The sequence below is a fragment of the Oryza brachyantha genome, chromosome 6 (genome assembly GCF_000231095.2).
Source record: "Oryza brachyantha chromosome 6, ObraRS2, whole genome shotgun sequence".
Taxonomy (NCBI): domain Eukaryota; kingdom Viridiplantae; phylum Streptophyta; class Magnoliopsida; order Poales; family Poaceae; genus Oryza; species Oryza brachyantha.
Genome location: NC_023168.2, coordinates 8,781,986 through 8,801,787, shown reverse-complemented (window position 1 = coordinate 8,801,787; position 19,802 = coordinate 8,781,986). Strand labels below are relative to the sequence as shown.

The window sequence follows — 19,802 nt, the reverse complement described above, 5'->3', positions numbered from 1 at the left end:
ACAATGTGTTGTGTGTACCCATGATGGCATTGCTTATCTATATGTGCTAGTTGGAAACTCATTGTTAGTATTCCCCATATTCCAATGGGAATGTTGGCTGCTGACTGTTTGATAATGGCAGTGTTACTGGGACTCACGAGTCCCATATTTTTTGGTGTGTCGACGTGCATCAACGCGGGGCAGACATGGGATGAAGTGCATCTGGCACCACTGGTGTGAGTCCAAAGCAGAGCGAGGGTGAAAGAGGGAGGGGGCGGCAGCAGGGAAGGGAACCAGTGCCACTGGAGGAGTGCTGCTGGATCCACCATCCCGATGGTCAGCACCGTCGGAGGATGAGAAGTGGCAGGACTTGCAGCAGCAGGGGAAGAGGGAGGAGCTGAAGGGATGAAGGTGGTGGCCAGGGGCAGGGGGTTCGCCGTTGGCATGGAGCAGAGGTGGAGGAACTAGTGACTCATCATAGTGGAGCAGGCAACAGAGGAATGAGTGACGACATTGATGCAATTTAGGATGGGCTGGATGCGGTGGTTATGGGGATGGCTGATGAGGAAGGCAGATAAATATCTGCAGTCATCTTTCAGTTTAGTCCTTGGACTTTACAAAAAGTTCTTCATTTAATTAATTTCTTTCATATTAGTCCAGCCCTTGATGATCCTCATCCAGTATTAGATCAATGCCAGTTTTTCTTATTTTTTAATCAATAAAGATTACATAGATTAGATGAGTCCCTGAATCCTATTTTTTGGAGTTTGCTGAGTTGGACACCCGAGTCCAAGTCGGACTCTGACTCCTGAGTCCGAGTCCCGGTAACACTGGATAATGGGAGTTAGACCACATGTAGTCACACTACCACACCACACTTGCGTCCGTGGCCATTCCCCTTAGCAGGTGGAATTGAATAATGAAGCCTACTCCAAGAGCTTTCATGACCCCAATCTAGTCTGGGTAGAAGCATCTGGTGAGATCTAGACAGGATATTCTAGTAAAAAAAAACTATTGTTAATGCATGTGAATAAGAGATTTATGGATCATTACCCACTACACACTGCAACGAAAGAAGAATTTTTATAGTTCAAGGTTGTATTTTGAATAAATAGGCTTCTTCTGTTTTCATTGGTGTTTTTTGTCACTATAATTTGAAAATTCACAATTTGGCGGAGTTGTTGAAAGCTAAGATTTAGTTGAGTTCCTTTTAAGGTCCATCTGAAGCTCCAAAATATTGAACTAAGTTTTCACTGTCCAGTAGAGTACTCTGTGTTCAGTTCTATTTTGGTTGACATTTTATTTCCAAGTAATCATGTGCATTGCATATAAAAACTGAAATATATTGAAGTACAAAACTACAACATAGCTGGTGCTCTTCTAATAATTCATCATGATTTATGTTGAACAGAAGATGAAAATTGAAAATAATGGAGGGAAGAAAATCAACACGAGGAGGCTCTCCTTGCTAGTTCTGACCCACATTTGCACATACCCTGTCCCTTTTCTAGATGACTCTGGTGTCACCATTGAGACCTCTGTTCACATGTGCTGCTGGGGAGCACCCAGGTCATCCTACTGATGCTGTGATAAGGAACTCGCCTCCCCTACCCTCAACTGGGTTGACATTGGGGGTAGACAGGAGTTTCATTCAGGCTAATTCTTCTGTTGGCATGGAATTGTGAATCGGCTCTTGCATTGTTCCAACTGTGTTTTGAACTTTTGATTTTAGTACTCCCTGATACTTCAAGCCATTCAGTTAGATGAGGATTTGATGAGACTTTTTCTTCACATCAGCTTATTTTACTGGATTTGCTTGTTAGCTTGATATTTGTTCTGTCTTCTGTGACATAGTTTAGTTGGAAGTGAAGTTGATGCCTTCTTTTACTTTTCTACATGTTCTTCTCTTACCTGATTTTGTATGTATGTGGAGAAGTCTCATTTTCTGAGGCTTGATTCTTCTTCTTCTTGGCAGATTGCGATATCATAATTGAAGGAAAGGGATGTATCTGTTGATGCCTGGATGTCGTATTTGAATACTGAGTGTAATTGTTCCTAGAAACGATGGCTTCAGAAGAATTCATCAGTCTTGGGGAACCTTGTGAGACTGATACGAAAGATGAAGAAGGGACCAGCCTTCAGAATATGCCCCTCAATGTGAATGGAGGTGTCCCATCGGTATCAGAATGTCAACTAGAAGGGGAGCCTAGCACCTTGGATAACACCAAGGCTTCGGAGAGGATCATAGATCTTGAAGAAGAACGAGATCAAGTGGATGGGAACCCTATTACTATGGGTAGTACCAAGGCTTCAGATGTGATTATAGATCTTGAAGAAGGTCAAGTGGAAGACATGGACCTGTCAGATGATGATATAGTTGTCGTAAAACATCAGCATTTAAATGCTTCTATCCAGTCTGGGACCAGTCTAGCAGATGTACAGGGTCTACATGGTGTTTCAGTTGAACTAGATAAAGCTAATGGGCTTGAGAATGGCAGTCATGCATCGAAAAATATCTTGGTCGATGAAAGCCGTATCCTCTTATATGAATTCTTTCTCATTTCTATCTTATAATGTACTCCCTCAAGCAAGCTTGTGTTATCTGGATGTCCATTCTTCCATGAATCTTCTGAATTGTACTTAACATCAGAAGAGCTAAGTAGTCTTGTTACTGCCAAGACAAAAACATTGTTGCTACCAATCAGGTTGTTTCAATCTGTTTATTCCTTGACATGGTGTGTCTAGCCATTAGAGGAGTTAAAAGAGCCCGAATTGAATCAACTGAGCCTTCAGTTCGTGTGATTTACAGCAACTTGACAAGGTTAAACTCAAACTGATTTTTTTTCTCAATAATTTGCAGGAATTAAAATTGTATTTTATAGCTCTCATTTTTTATCCTTATGAAATCCTTTTGCATCTGCTTAGCTACTTTAATTTTTGTTAGGAGGCTAATTTAACTGTTAATGTGAATTTTCTCAATATTCCAGGGAGAGCAAAAGAAAGCTTATGGAATTAATGCAACAATGGTCTGAATGGCAAACCAGAAAGCAAAATACATTGATGGTACTATTCTACAGAATTATGACTTCCTGATGTATGGTTGCTTCCTATTAATTTTGTTTTTGTGCCAGCATATCTGTCAATGCTACTGAGAAATTGAGTTGAGATTAACAAAAAGGAATTAATTTTTTTTTAGAGAAGGGAAGGAATGTAAACATAATTAGTTCAGTTCCTAAATATATTTGCATCTTTCTTGTTATATCAATTGAGAACTCTTCTGTTTGAGGTTTCTTTTGCTTTTTCTGAATGCTTTGTTATGCTATAATTTGTTTTTCTTCTGATAGCAAATGTAAGGAGATTATTACTCCCTCCGTTTCATGTTATAAATCACTTTAGCTTTGTCCTAAGTCAAATATCTTCAAGTTTGACCAAATTTATTGAAAAATATACTATCATCCACAACACCAAATTTGTTTCATTAAATCTACTATTATTTTATAGCATATTTATTTTATATTGGAAATATTTCTATATTTTTCTATAAACTTGGTCAAACATGAAGAGGTTTGACTTTAGGCAAACCCAAAGTGACTTATAATATGAAATGGAGGGAGTACTTATGGAGCATATATTTTAATTTATATGTATTAAAAGGCAGTTATGACTGAAAACTGAAAATTATTAAGCTAAACGTATTCCTTTCTTTATATTTATCTTTTCTTTTTCTCATGGAAATGCAGAAATTTGGGGAAGAGGATTTGGAATATGGTGAAGAGACTTATTATCCAGCATTACATGTTGGTTCAGAGAAATCCTGTGCTGTGGTAAGTGTTCAACTTTTAGTTAAACTAAACCAACCAATGCATAGGTATCATTCATTTGAAGACTTACTTCACTGATTCATTCTCTGTTTCTGTCTTTATTTTATCACCCTCAGTGATGAAAAAAAAGATATGTTTTTGCACATTTTCAGTCTTGTACATCTTATTACTATGAGTAAATTTTACAAAATTCTGGGGTTTTGAGCATCCTTAACGCAGTACCCCAGGTATTGTGATTCTTTTTAATGAATCCCATATTTTGGTGCAAAATGTTTCAAAAGAACTCAGGTAGAAGCATACATCTTCATTTGGCTAGTATGGGCATTTTTGCACCTACGTAAACAGTTGACATGTTGCTAGTGGGCTTTTACATTGTGTTTTTACAATTGTACAATGGGAGATAGAAGAAAGAGGTAGAATAAATTGTAGGGATGAGTATTTCAAGACTATTAATATAAATATATACCAAAATAACACATATAATGATGGAAGTATTCTACAAAAATATTGGTTTTCTAAAACATTTCCCCCATGGTTAAGTTGTAAAGTCAAGTCAAGTCAACCCCCTCCCACCCACACCAACTTGTGGACTAGTCACGACTAGTCGAAGAGCTGACTAGTCTAGAAGTGAGGAGATCATGAAAAACGAGGGAGCAGATGTGTCAAGGGCGTCGATGCCCAAGACGGCGGGACCTCGGCTACGTAACTCGTGGCCTCAGTCGGTAGCGGCGTCGGGGTTTTTGCCCGGCTGCCCGATGATGAAAGGGGAGGGAGTAAAAGTATTATTTCTTGCTTAATCCTCAAGAGTACCGATTGCATCTTATATATAGGCACACAGCCCAAATAACTAAGGAAATAGACTAACTAACTAAGGAAACAAACTCCCTGAATATCTAAGGAAATAAACTAACTAACTAAGGAAACCAACTCCCTGAATCTAGCTTTCCTAAACTCACGCCCTATCTTGGGCCCCTGATCGGCGCCTATAATGGCGGCCCCACATGACATCTCTCCCCCCTCGACGAGCAGCTCGTCCTCGAGCTGGAAGTGTGGATATCGATCCATGAAGCTTTCAGCGTCTTCCCATGTAGCAGAGGCAGCCGGTTCACCTTTCCAGTGGACCAGAAGTTGGCGGACACCACGGGCCAAGTGCGAACGAGTGACATGCTCTGGCTCTGGAACAGCAGCACCGTGGTGGATCGGTGGAAGCGCCGGGGGTGCGTCTGGCGGTGTGCCGATGAACCGCTTCAGAAGGCCGACGACGTGGAAGACGTCATGTAGCCGGGCCCGGGGTGGCAACTCGAGGCGGTAGGCGACGTCGTTGACGACAGCAGCGATGCGGTACGGTCCGTAGAAGCGGGGCTTGAGTTTGCCCGAGGTTGGAGCCTGAAGGGAAGCCGCGGCGCGTTGTCGAAGGCGGAGCTACACCTAATCACCAACGGCGAAGCGAAGTTCCCTGTGGTTCTTATCTAGTGGCGCTTGTACACAGACTAGGCCTGCTCCAGGCGATAATGAATATCGGCAAGGAATTCATCCCGCTCCTCCATGTTCTTGGCGACCGCCGCAACCCTCGTTTCGCCAGGTTCATAGGAGCGAATGGAAGGCGGGTCACGACCGTAGACGATTCGGAATGGAGTGTGCAGGGTAGTCTGGAATGCCGTGTTGTAGACGTACTCCGCCCAAGGTAGCCAGCGCAGCCATTGTCGAGGGCGATCACCAGTGAGGCAGCGGAGGTACATGACGATCACCTTGTTGGCCGCCTCCGTATGTCCATCTGACTGGGGATGGAACGTGGTCGTCATGTGCAGTTTGGTGCCCGTGAGCCGCATGAGCTCCTGCCAGAAGATGGAGGTGAAGGTTGGGTCCCGGTCCAAGACCATGGACTGGGGCACGCCATGGAGGCGCACGATCTCAGCGAAGAATGCCTGGGCCATGGACTCTGCCGTGTACGGGTGTGCGAGGGGAATGAAGTGACAATATTTACTGAAGCGATCCACCACCGTAAGGATGATGGATTTGCCACCAATGCGTGGAAGTGCCTCGATGAAATCTAGCTCGACGTCCGCCCAAACCACCGAGGGAACTGGAAGAGGCAGCAGTAGTCTGGTCGGGTGCAAGTGCTCAGACTTGTACTGTTAACAGGTGGCGCAGGCGCGAATGAAGTCCTGGACAGCCCGGCGGAGTTGGGGCAAATGGAAATCACGACGCACCCTGTGTAGAGTGCGTTGCACACCCTTGTGACCATCCTCATGGACGGCGGTGATTAGCTCGTGAAGGAGGGGCGACGCCGCAGGGACGTACAGGCGGCCAGCGAACGCCACGAGGCCGTCGATTGTCACGCCCAGAAATTACTCACACGAATTTCTGAACTTAATTGTGTATTGAATCCCTGTCCAGGACCAGCCAGGGTACACAAAAAGACAATGTTGATTACATAACCATCGTTCTTATAAACAACTGAAAAAATACACTTATTCTAGCGGAAATGCAGCGGAAAGAAAAACAAAGGGGCAGACTAGCTCCAGCGGGTACGGCTCTAGTCCACAGGCAACACTTCGACGGCGGAACAGCTCACTCCTGAGAGGCACCTCCATCGGACTCTGCTTCTAGCTCTGGGTTGGGAAAGGTAAGCAAGGCTGAGTACAAACCACCGTACTCAACAAGTAACACGGACAAGGGGGAAACAAATGATGCAATGGGATTAACAAGGACAGGCTCGGGTTAGTTGCGACAAAGCAGCAATTTAAATAAATAACAGAGACTGAAAGAAATAAAGGTAATTAAAATACAGTAAAGCATAAATAAAATAAGCAGTTGTAAAATACCACAACACTGTCCAACGTTACACCACGTTGCAACAGGCCCAACCACTACTCAACGTTACCCCACGCTGCAGTAGTCCCAAGTGACAACAGATTTTACTCAAGTTATTAGGGTTCACTAATCACAGTGAAGCTGGGAGTTCGCCCGTAACCGTGGGCACGGCTATTCGAATAGTTTATACTCTGATCAGAGGTGTACTACTGTACCCACAAGACACGACTCCACTACACTTGAACGTGCGCCGACATACCACCACGGCATACCGGAAAGGAGACCGTGATAGGACCCGTTACACAACCCTCCCTATTTAATCGTACCACACTTCAGGTTTCACCCCCTCCTTTACACCAAGTCGGGCAGTCCCCTCTTGCGCCTCGGTAGATCCGGAAGCAGGAGAAGCTTTCGTTACACCACGATTGCCCGTCCATACTCCATCACGCCTACCCTTGCCTGGGTACGTCAAATAGTTCGAAGTCATGCTCCAAATCCCACCTTACCCATTTCGGCATGTGGTTAGCACTTATCGACTTCCAGGGTTTCCCGTGAACCGGTCCTTAATCGCCATGGGTGCGACTCTCAAAACCATGCACCCACAGCCCACCATTATCAATATTTTAGTTGACATTAACCCGAACCGGGTAGTGAATCATTATCTCGGCTATTCAGAACTAAGCACAATTAAATGTGATCCCATGAGCTACTTGTTCTAAGCATGGCTAAGCATTAACCTAGGCCTGACTCTAATCAAGTTACCCCTGGTCCAGCAATGAACAAAGTTGGATAAACAACGGCATAATAATAAGGTTTACCCGAAAATAGCATAAAGTAAGTACTTTAATTAAAACAATGCATATTTGAAATAATAAAGCGGGGAATTTGCAATAATGGGTTCAATATGTTCAAGGATGAGTGTCACTTGCCTTGCTCTGGCCCTTGGGCAACTTCGGCGACGATCTCGAAGTAAACCGGCTCTTCGGCGGGGTCCGAATCTAAGCGACAAAGCACAAAAATAAATAAAACAGGCACAAACTCTACTGAAACAGCAAAAGAAACTATTTTTAATGGATTCTTGATAATTTTATGAATTTAATGAAATTTGAATGGACCTAAACGGAGACTAGATGAATTACTTATGAATTTTAGAAGTTTTCTCGGTTTTTTAACTAAACAGAAAAGTCCTAAATCAATTATTGCGCAATTAATGGGGCTGCTGACGTCAGCGAGGAGAGAGGAAGCTGACGGCTGACAGGTGGGGACCACCTGTCGGTGAGAGAGAGGGGGAAGGGAGAGACTGACATGCGGGACCCGGGAGGAGAGAGAGAGAGCGGGCGCGGGGAGTGACTGACGAGTGGGACCCACTCGTCAGCGAGAGGGAACAGAGAGCTGGGGACCGAACGCGCGGCTCGGCGGACGGCGGCGACCGGCGGGAGCGGCGGGCGACGCGGCGGCGGCGGCGCACGGCGACGGCGACGGCGACGACCGGCGAGCGGTGACGGCGCGACGGCAACGACGGCCGGGGCGGCGACGCACGGGCGCAAGAGACGGCGGCTGGCGAGCGGCGGCAGCGCGGCACGCGCGGGCGCAAGAGACGGCGGCCAGACGTCGGCGACGCGGAGGCGACGACGACCACGGTGACCGACGGGAGCGGCGGGCTTCGGCCTCGTCCGGCGACGGCACGCGACTCGGCGGCGGTCGGCCGGAAAGGGGGAGAAAGAGGGGAGGAGGGTGCGGTGGCTCACCGGCGACGGCGAGGGCGCGGACGGGTCGGCGAGACCGAGGCGAAGGTGGCGACGCGGGCGGGTGCGGGAGATCGGTGGTGGCGGTGGAGATCGATCGGCGGCAGCGACGGGCGAGACGCGGCGGCGGCCGGGCGACGAGGGAACGCGCGGCGCCGAGGAGGCTCCCTGGTGACGGCGAGAGCGGCAACAAGTCGACGACAGAGGGACGGAGGTGGTGACGCAACAGAGCGGCGACGACCGGCGACGGGCGACGAGATTGCGCGGTGGCGACGAACGGCGGCAGCGCGGCGGCGACTCGAGCGACGATGGAAAGCGAGCGACGGCGCGCGGCGACTCGGGATTTATAGGGTGGCGGCGACCGGCTAGGGCGGGCGGAGGTTGGAGACCGAGTCGGCGACGACGCGGTCCCGGCGGCGGCAGATGCGGCGGCGGTGGTTGCGGCGCGGCGGCGGAGTTCGGCTCGGACGCGGCGCGTCGCGGGCGCGGGCGCGGAACAGTCACTGACGGGTGGGCCCCACCTGTCAGTGGCGCGGGAGAGAGGAGGGAGGCGACGCGGACTCGCGGCGCGGGCGAGCGGCTAGCTGGGCCGAGCGGCGGCCCAGGCGGAGCGCGCGGTGGCGGGCGGAGGGAGGCCGGTCGGCTGGGCCGGCCGAGGAGGAGGATGGGCCGGCTCGGCTGGGCCGGCCCGGGAAGGAAAAGAAAAAGAGAAAGAAAAAGGAAAAAGAGAGAGGGAGGAAAATTGGACTTCCGCCCAATTTGAGAAGGAAGGGAAAAAGAAAGGAAAAAGGAGGGAAAAAGGAAAACCCCACTTTTGCCGAGTTTTAAATTAATTTGTTTGGCCAAATTTTATACTTCTGCAATTTGAATTTAAATCCTGTTAGTCGATTTGCGAGCCTCGATTTAAGTGAATTAATCCTTTTAGAGGGATTTTTCCTGAGTTAATTAAGCCAATTGTTATTTACGGATTTCTTTTTACGACTTAGGCTTAGGACGAAACTCCGGGTGTGACAAACCTACCCCCCTTAAACGGAATCTCGACCCCGAGATTCGGAGGCACTGGCGAAGAGGTGCGGATGGGCGGCCTTGAGCTCATCTTCTCTTTCCCATGTTGCTTCTTCTTCTGAGTGGTGACTCCACTGAACCCTGCAGAATCTGATCACACGGTTCCGAGTTTTCCTTTCACTGGTTTCTAGAATCCGTGCTGGCTTCTCCACATAAGTTAGATCTTCCTGCAGATCGATGTGCTCGGAGTTGGCCTGTTCCTCAGGCACACGGAGACACTTCTTGAGCTGCGACACATGGAACACGTCATGGATTCCGGCCATGTTAGCGGGGAGTTCCAACTGATACGCAACCTCTCCCCTGCGTTCCACTATCCGGTATGGTCCCACGAAACGTGGTGCCAATTTTCCTTTGGTCTGAAACCGGTGCGCTCCTCGCAAAGGTGTGACGCGGAGGTACACATAGTCTCCTGCTTCGAAGGCTAAGTCCCTTCGACGATTATCCGCATAACTCTTCTGTCTGGTTTGGGCCGTTTTCAACCTTTCACGGATTATTCTGACCTTTTCTTCCGCTTGGCTTAAAACTTCAGTCCCAAAAACTTGACGTTCTCCTGTTTGATCCCAGAAGAGGGGTGTACGACACTTTCGCCCATACAATGCTTCAAAAGGTGCCATCTGCAGACTGGCTTGATAACTGTTGTTGTATGAGAACTCTGCATACGGTAGATTCTTATCCCAAGTTCCACCAAAGTCGAGAGCGCAAGCTCTGAGCATATCTTCAAGAATCTGATTTACCCTCTCTGTCTGACCATCTGTCTGGGGATGATAAGCCGTACTGAAGTTCAGTCGGGTTCCCAATTCTTCCTGTAGCTTCTGCCAAAACTTTGAAGTAAACTGACTCCCACGGTCAGAAACGATCTTCTTCGGTACTCCATGTAGACACATGATCCTAGCCAAGTAAATCTCGGCTAATCTTTTCCCTGAGTAGGTAGTGTGAACTGGTATGAAATGAGCGACCTTTGTCAATCGATCAACAATTACCCAAATCGAGTCATGACCAGCAGCAGTCCTTGGTAAACCAGTGATGAAATCCATCCCGATTTCTTCCCATTTCCATTCTGGAATCTGGAGAGGTTGCAATAGTCCTGCTGGCCTTTGGTGTTCTGCTTTGACTCGTTGACAAACATCGCACAAGGCGACGTATTCTGCAATCTCTCTCTTCATACTAACCCACCAAAACTTTTCTTTGAGGTCCTGATACATCTTAGTACTCCCGGGGTGAATAGAGTACTGGGTTTGATGAGCTTCTTGGAGTATCAACTCCTTCAACTCCTTGTTATCTGGTACGCACAACCTGTTTCCCATCCAGATTGTTCCATGTTCATCTTCTGAAAAATCTCGAGCCTTACCAACTCGCATATTTTTCTTTAGTTCGGCTATCTCCGGATCATTTGCTTGGGATTGGCGTACTTGATCCACCAAAGTGGGCTGCGCTTCTAGGGCTGCCACAAAACCTTCGTCGACTAAACCCAAATTTAGTCGTTCAAACTCCTGTTGCAACTGCTCACAAACTTCTGTTGACATCGCAGCGTTGCAGTAATTCTTCCGGCTCAAGGCATCTGCAACTACATTCGCTTTGCCTGGATGGTAGTGGATACTTAGATCATAATCCTTGATCAATTCCAACCATCTTCGCTGACGGAGATTCAAATCCGGTTGTGTAAAGATATACTTTAAACTCTTATGATCCGTATACACTTCACACTTGTTACCGATCAAGTAGTGTCGCCAAATCTTTAGGGCATGCACCACAGCTGCTAATTCCAAGTCGTGAGTCGGGTAGTTACCCTCATGTGGTCTCAACTGACGAGAGGCGTAAGCAACCACCTTTCCTTCTTGCATTAGCACACATCCCAGTCCTGATCTGGATGCGTCACAGTAAACCTGGAAGTCCTTCGTTTGATCCGGCAAAACCAACACGGGTGCCGAAACCAACCTTTGCTTGAGCTCTTCAAAACTCCTATCGCACTCTCTTGACCACTTGAACTTCTCTTCCTTTTTCAACAACTGTGTCATTGGCTTGGCTATCTTTGAGAAATTCTCAATGAACCGGCGGTAATAGCCCGCAAGTCCTAAGAAACTCCTGATTTGGGAAACCGTCTTAGGCGGGGTCCACTTGATCACTGACTCCACATTACTGGGGTCTACGGCTACACCTTGGGCATTGATCACATGGCCAAGGAACTTCACTTCATGCAGCCAAAAATCACACTTGCTGAACTTGGCGTACAACTGGTGTTCCCTTAGCTTTTCTAGCACAATCCGCAAATGTTGCTCGTGCTCTTCTTCTGACTTGGAGTAGACAAGAATGTCGTCGATGAAGACAACCACAAACTTATCCAGGTATTCCATGAACACCTTATTCATGAGATTCATGAAGAATGCCGGGGCATTGGTAAGTCCAAACGACATTACCGTACACTCATACAAGCCATAGCGAGTAATGAATGCCGTCTTAGGGATATCTTCTTCCCGAATTCTCAACTGGTGATACCCTGATCTCAAATCGATCTTGGAGAAAACTCTGGCTCCCTTCAACTGATCAAATAGGTCATCAATCCTTGGCAGAGGATACTTATTCTTGATAGTGACATCGTTCAAAGCACGATAGTCCACACACATTCTCTTAGTTTTGTCCTTCTTCTCAACAAAAATAACCGGGGCACCCCAAGGCGAGGTACTCGGGCGGATGTAACCTTTCTGAAGCTGTTCATCCACTTGCTTCTTCACTTCTGCCATCTCATTGGCGGCCATCCTGTAGGGTCTCTTATAGATCGGTGCGGTTCCGGGTACCAAGTCGATACGGAACTCGATCTCTCTTTCTGGCGGCATCGTTGTGAGATCATCTGGAAACACCTCCGGATACTCACAAACCACTGGTATGTCTTCCAACTTCTTTGGGTCTTTGTCTTTTTCCGAGGGCTGCTCTTCGGCTTCCATCTGATTCAAACAAGTCCTGGTTGACACTGACTCCAGCGACTGATAAGTCACCACTTTACCTTCTTCACTGGTCAAGGTGACTGTACGCTTGGCACAATCAATCACTCCTTGATGCTTGGTAAGCCAGTCCATTCCCAAAATGACATCTAGGTCTTTAGATTCGAGAAGGATGAGATTGGCTAGAAAGGGTGTCCCTTGGATTTCTATGGGCACAACAGGGCTATAAAGGTCCGAAAACATACTATGCCCTGGAGTGTTAACCCGCATCGGATCTCTTAACTTTTCCCTTTTTAACCCAAGCATTCCCACAAACTTCCTTGAAATAAAAGAGTGTGTAGCACCAGAATCAAAAAGTATTGTAGCAGGTACGGAGTTGACAGGAAACGTACCCAGTATTACTTCTGGCGCAGCCTGTGCTTCTTCGGCGGTGACGTGATTCACGCGAGCTTGCACAAACCTTTGCCCACTGCGCTTCGGCTTCGGGCACTTGTCAGCAAAGTGACCTGGGTCGCCACAGTTGTAGCACACCCCAGGCTTTGCACCCGCATCCTTCCTGGCTGGAGGAGGTTGAGCTGTCGGTGGAGGAGCATTCTGTTGCCGGGGAGCTAGGGCAGGAAGAGCGCGTTGAGGTGGAGCACGCTGGGACGAAGCACTGGAGAAGTTGTTGGGGTTGTAAGGACGATGTTGGCGGACAATGAAGGTTGATTGCCCGTGTTGTTGATTCTGAGGATAGGGACCGGTGTGGAATCGGGGCTTCTGAGGAGGCGGCTGGTTAGACCTGAACTGCGAAGCCTTCCTCTTCTTGTCCATCTGGAGGTGCTGGTCCTCTTGACGGATGGCCTTGTCCACTAGTTTCTCAAAATCAGCATAGTCGCCCGAAAGCAACTGCTTCTTCAGTTCATCATCCAAGCCTCCGAGGAACTTTTCTTGCCTTTCGGCGTCGGTGCGGACATCCTCGGGAGCGTATCGCGCTAGGCGATTGAACTCATGAAGGTACTCTGTCACTGTCTTGGTACCTTGCTGCAGAGCGCGGAACTCACGCTTCTTCTGGGTGACTATCCCGTCAGGGATATGGGCCTTGCGGAAGTTAAGACAGAACTCCGCCCAAGTCACTTCTGTGGTAGCAGTGCGGGTAGCCAGGAAATTATCCCACCAAGCGGAGGCGGGACCCATCAGTTGATGTGCGGCGAAGGAAACCTTCTCTTGGTCAGTGCACTGCAATAAGTTGAGCTTCTTCTCGATAGCATGGAGCCAATCACTTGCCTCCATGGGGTTGGTGGTGCTTGAGAAAGTTGGGGGACGGACGCGGAGGAACTCCGGCAACTTGGACTGCACTGGGGGTGGTCCCTGCTGTTGCTGGTTATTCTGACTTTGATTTAGAAGCTGTTGTAGCAGTTGTTGGTGTTGCTGCTGTTGCTGTTGCATCTGCTGCATCATCCAAGAGAGCATCTGCGTCTGGTTAGCAAGAACCTGGGCAAGCGACGGGTTCTCTGGTGGGGGCGGCGGGGGCGGCGGGGGCGGTCCTCCGGTGCTGGACTGGTCGGTGTCGCGGTTGCCGTGGCGGGTGTTCACCATCTGCGGGGCGGGAGGACAGAAAGAGAAAGAAGAAAAAGAAACGACTAAGCAAACAGGGGCTTTATTTAATTAGTGAACTGTAATTGTCTTGCTTAAGAAACACACTTAAAAACCACACAACTCCTGGCGGCACAACCATAACCCCACTACTGCTATGGTTCACCACTAGCCCCAAGCGAAGCAAACCTAACACACCAAAACTAGCACACAACGACTAAAACGAAGCTAAGGGCGGCGTCTAGGGCACGGAAGGAGAGCGACGATCGACGACAGGGGACGGATCTTCTTCCTCGTCTTCAGAGCGGCTTCTTGAGTTGCTGGGGAGGCCATCTTCATCTTCACCAGAAGCGGACTCGCTGCTGCTCGAGACCGTGACGACCCTGTTGCGGTTCCTTGTTGCGTTGAACGGGGAGACACCTTCCTCGGGCACTGGGGTCGGAGAGGTTGGCACTATCTGCATCAGGGGTCCTGATCCATCCGGGGCACCGGGGTAGGACTGAACTCTGGGCGGTCCACGGGTTCGCTTCCTTGCCGTCGTGCGACACCTTGCACCTTCGGGCTCTGGGAGTCCTTTGAGCCTGGCATTCTCCTTCTTCAAGCGGTCGACCTCATCTTGCAGACGAGCGATCTGAGTGAGCTTGGCGTCGTTTAGAGCCTTGGACGCTTCGTGGAGGTCGTGATGCATCTGGTCGAGGCCCTGCAGCACCGTGCACATCCTACCGAAGGTAGGGTCTTGCTCACTTCGGGCAGACCGAAACCTACTGACCATGGAATTGGATCCACGACCAGGGTGATACCGATAAGCCGAATGCCGAAACGTCAGGTCATGCCTGGCCCTGAGCGTTGTCATCAGACTGTAGGCAGCTTCCTGGCAGGCATGCTCATGCGAACCTCCAGCTCCTTCTGCTTCCAAGTTAGGGAGGAAACCGGGGATTCCATGTAGCTCCAATCTTACTCGGTGGGGAAACTCGCCTTCAAGAGGATGGATCGTGGTGTACTCCGGCTCATAGGGGTATCCTGCGGTGAATGAGACTCTTGCCAACTCTGCCACGAATCCAGCCATTCCGTTTCCACGATGGTACAAGGGGTGGTCAGCCATCTAAAGAGCACAAGGATTTGGAATCAATAGATGCAAAATTTTATTTCAAGATAAATAAATCATAAAAGAAAAAAAAAGTAAATAAAGTTTTACCCGTAAATCGATTTACTCACGCTTTTCAACAAAAGGGGTTTTGTCTTTTTAAATCACTCACGCTTTTGAAAAACACTCCCACTTTCGCAAACTATGCACAAACATGAAAAGCAGAGGGCTCTTAGGGTTTCCATTGGGCTGATCCTACGGTCAAAGGAGGCTCTGATACCATTCTATCACGCCCCAACCCTAGGAACCCCCCTAGGTCGGGCCTGTGCTCTAGGACATCAAGACTTCCCTCACACAACCAACACACATGTCTTTTCTGCGCACTTTGTCCTCACTCATGCGCACCCGAGAAATGACTTCCCGGTCGGTCACCCATCACAAGATTGCTCCAGGCCAAGCACACTTAACCTTGAAGTTCTCTCGAGATAAGCTTCCGGAAAAGAAGTTGCAACTTGTTGGTATGAGTATCTATCAAATCCTATTAAGCCTTGGGCTGGGATGTTACATACACCCACCCTCAAAGGACCCGACGTCCCCGTCGGTCCAACATACCCACACTTGGGCAAACAACCAGGAACGTTCCCCTCTTGGCCACGTCCGTGTGTCCAGGTCCGGCCCATGTGCCATGCCGTGTCCCCGCAGGGCCCACGCGCCATGCGCAACATGCCCGCGCCCCTGCGCCCACACGCGCCCGTGAAACCGCGAGGGTCGGCTCTGATACCAACTTGTCACGCCCAGAAATTACTCACACGAATTTCTGAACTTAATTGTGTATTGAATCCCTGTCCAGGACCAGCCAGGGTACACAAAAAGACAATGTTGATTACATAACCATCGTTCTTATAAACAACTGAAAAAATACACTTATTCTAGCGGAAATGCAGCGGAAAGAAAAACAAAGGGGCAGACTAGCTCCAGCGGGTACGGCTCTAGTCCACAGGCAACACTTCGACGGCGGAACAGCTCACTCCTGAGAGGCACCTCCATCGGACTCTGCTTCTAGCTCTGGGTTGGGAAAGGTAAGCAAGGCTGAGTACAAACCACCGTACTCAACAAGTAACACGGACAAGGGGGAAACAAATGATGCAATGGGATTAACAAGGACAGGCTCGGGTTAGTTGCGACAAAGCAGCAATTTAAATAAATAACAGAGACTGAAAGAAATAAAGGTAATTAAAATACAGTAAAGCATAAATAAAATAAGCAGTTGTAAAATACCACAACACTGTCCAACGTTACACCACGTTGCAACAGGCCCAACCACTACTCAACGTTACCCCACGCTGCAGTAGTCCCAAGTGACAACAGATTTTACTCAAGTTATTAGGGTTCACTAATCACAGTGAAGCTGGGAGTTCGCCCGTAACCGTGGGCACGGCTATTCGAATAGTTTATACTCTGATCAGAGGTGTACTACTGTACCCACAAGACACGACTCCACTACACTTGAACGTGCGCCGACATACCACCACGGCATACCGGAAAGGAGACCGTGATAGGACCCGTTACACAACCCTCCCTATTTAATCGTACCACACTTCAGGTTTCACCCCCTCCTTTACACCAAGTCGGGCAGTCCCCTCTTGCGCCTCGGTAGATCCGGAAGCAGGAGAAGCTTTCGTTACACCACGATTGCCCGTCCATACTCCATCACGCCTACCCTTGCCTGGGTACGTCAAATAGTTCGAAGTCATGCTCCAAATCCCACCTTACCCATTTCGGCATGTGGTTAGCACTTATCGACTTCCAGGGTTTCCCGTGAACCGGTCCTTAATCGCCATGGGTGCGACTCTCAAAACCATGCACCCACAGCCCACCATTATCAATATTTTAGTTGACATTAACCCGAACCGGGTAGTGAATCATTATCTCGGCTATTCAGAACTAAGCACAATTAAATGTGATCCCATGAGCTACTTGTTCTAAGCATGGCTAAGCATTAACCTAGGCCTGACTCTAATCAAGTTACCCCTGGTCCAGCAATGAACAAAGTTGGATAAACAACGGCATAATAATAAGGTTTACCCGAAAATAGCATAAAGTAAGTACTTTAATTAAAACAATGCATATTTGAAATAATAAAGCGGGGAATTTGCAATAATGGGTTCAATATGTTCAAGGATGAGTGTCACTTGCCTTGCTCTGGCCCTTGGGCAACTTCGGCGACGATCTCGAAGTAAACCGGCTCTTCGGCGGGGTCCGAATCTAAGCGACAAAGCACAAAAATAAATAAAACAGGCACAAACTCTACTGAAACAGCAAAAGAAACTATTTTTAATGGATTCTTGATAATTTTATGAATTTAATGAAATTTGAATGGACCTAAACGGAGACTAGATGAATTACTTATGAATTTTAGAAGTTTTCTCGGTTTTTTAACTAAACAGAAAAGTCCTAAATCAATTATTGCGCAATTAATGGGGCTGCTGACGTCAGCGAGGAGAGAGGAAGCTGACGGCTGACAGGTGGGGACCACCTGTCGGTGAGAGAGAGGGGGAAGGGAGAGACTGACATGCGGGACCCGGGAGGAGAGAGAGAGAGCGGGCGCGGGGAGTGACTGACGAGTGGGACCCACTCGTCAGCGAGAGGGAACAGAGAGCTGGGGACCGAACGCGCGGCTCGGCGGACGGCGGCGACCGGCGGGAGCGGCGGGCGACGCGGCGGCGGCGGCGCACGGCGACGGCGACGGCGACGACCGGCGAGCGGTGACGGCGCGACGGCAACGACGGCCGGGGCGGCGACGCACGGGCGCAAGAGACGGCGGCTGGCGAGCGGCGGCAGCGCGGCACGCGCGGGCGCAAGAGACGGCGGCCAGACGTCGGCGACGCGGAGGCGACGACGACCACGGTGACCGACGGGAGCGGCGGGCTTCGGCCTCGTCCGGCGACGGCACGCGACTCGGCGGCGGTCGGCCGGAAAGGGGGAGAAAGAGGGGAGGAGGGTGCGGTGGCTCACCGGCGACGGCGAGGGCGCGGACGGGTCGGCGAGACCGAGGCGAAGGTGGCGACGCGGGCGGGTGCGGGAGATCGGTGGTGGCGGTGGAGATCGATCGGCGGCAGCGACGGGCGAGACGCGGCGGCGGCCGGGCGACGAGGGAACGCGCGGCGCCGAGGAGGCTCCCTGGTGACGGCGAGAGCGGCAACAAGTCGACGACAGAGGGACGGAGGTGGTGACGCAACAGAGCGGCGACGACCGGCGACGGGCGACGAGATTGCGCGGTGGCGACGAACGGCGGCAGCGCGGCGGCGACTCGAGCGACGATGGAAAGCGAGCGACGGCGCGCGGCGACTCGGGATTTATAGGGTGGCGGCGACCGGCTAGGGCGGGCGGAGGTTGGAGACCGAGTCGGCGACGACGCGGTCCCGGCGGCGGCAGATGCGGCGGCGGTGGTTGCGGCGCGGCGGCGGAGTTCGGCTCGGACGCGGCGCGTCGCGGGCGCGGGCGCGGAACAGTCACTGACGGGTGGGCCCCACCTGTCAGTGGCGCGGGAGAGAGGAGGGAGGCGACGCGGACTCGCGGCGCGGGCGAGCGGCTAGCTGGGCCGAGCGGCGGCCCAGGCGGAGCGCGCGGTGGCGGGCGGAGGGAGGCCGGTCGGCTGGGCCGGCCGAGGAGGAGGATGGGCCGGCTCGGCTGGGCCGGCCCGGGAAGGAAAAGAAAAAGAGAAAGAAAAAGGAAAAAGAGAGAGGGAGGAAAATTGGACTTCCGCCCAATTTGAGAAGGAAGGGAAAAAGAAAGGAAAAAGGAGGGAAAAAGGAAAACCCCACTTTTGCCGAGTTTTAAATTAATTTGTTTGGCCAAATTTTATACTTCTGCAATTTGAATTTAAATCCTGTTAGTCGATTTGCGAGCCTCGATTTAAGTGAATTAATCCTTTTAGAGGGATTTTTCCTGAGTTAATTAAGCCAATTGTTATTTACGGATTTCTTTTTACGACTTAGGCTTAGGACGAAACTCCGGGTGTGACATCGATGATGGACCATGGTGCGGCGCGTTGACCTGTTGCGATCGATTCACCGAGCGCCACCAAGGTCGGGTCGGTGGAGTTGGCGTAGCGTAGCCGGTCGATGAAGTCAGCGTGGCCCGAAGATGGCGAGGACGACAGGCCCCTCGGTGTCACGGCGGGACAGGGCGTCGGCCATAGTGTTGGTGGCGCTCGCCTTATACTCGACCGAGAAGTCGAACCCGAGAAGTTTGCCCACCCAGTGGTGCTGCGGAATGGTAGCCAGGTGCTGGTCGAGCAAAAATTTGAGACTGAAATGATCAGTGCGTACCAGGAAACGACGGCCCCATAGGTATGGTCTCCAATGACGGACAGCGAGAACGAGGCCAATATGTTCGCGCTCGTAGGCCGCCAACGATCTGTGGCGTGGTGCGACCGGTCGGCTGAAGAAGGCCATCGGTTGTTGCCCTTGCAAGAGAACGACGCCGAACCCATGTGTAGAAGCATCACACTCCACAACGAAGGGCTGGGCAAAGTCGGGTAGCGCGAGAACGGGCGCCGTAGTGACGGCGGTCTTGAGTGCCATGAATGCCGCCGCGGCCTCGTCGGACTAGGAGAAACCCTCCTTGCGCAGAAGGGCGGTGAGGGGCGCGGCTATCGAGCCGAACTCCTTAACGAACTTGCGGTAGTAGCCGGCGAGGCCGAGGAAGCCGCCACCGCGTGCCGACCGCGGGACCGGCCAGTCCGCGACTGGCCTGTACCTTGGTCGGGTCCATGGCGACG

At 50.3% G+C, this 19,802-nt stretch overlaps 1 protein-coding gene across 4 annotated transcripts in view; it reads left to right on the top strand.

Annotated features, from left to right (window-relative positions):
* LOC102710709 (zinc finger CCHC domain-containing protein 8 homolog) overlaps positions 1–19,802 on the top strand; it is a 29,783-nt gene that overhangs the window by 1,231 nt on the left and 8,750 nt on the right. For 3 of the 4 annotated variants that reach the window (XM_040524902.1, XM_040524899.1, XM_040524900.1), the window contains exons 2-5: positions 1,955–2,512; positions 2,725–2,800; positions 2,967–3,042; positions 3,720–3,803. In XM_040524902.1, the coding sequence (XP_040380836.1) occupies positions 2,044–2,512; positions 2,725–2,800; positions 2,967–3,042; positions 3,720–3,803 (705 nt within the window). In that variant the 5' untranslated portion in view covers positions 1,955–2,043. Of the gene's footprint in view, positions 1–184; positions 578–1,954; positions 2,513–2,724; positions 2,801–2,966; positions 3,043–3,719; positions 3,804–19,802 lie in introns of those variants that run through there. The other variant, XM_040524901.1, reaches the window with a different exon arrangement.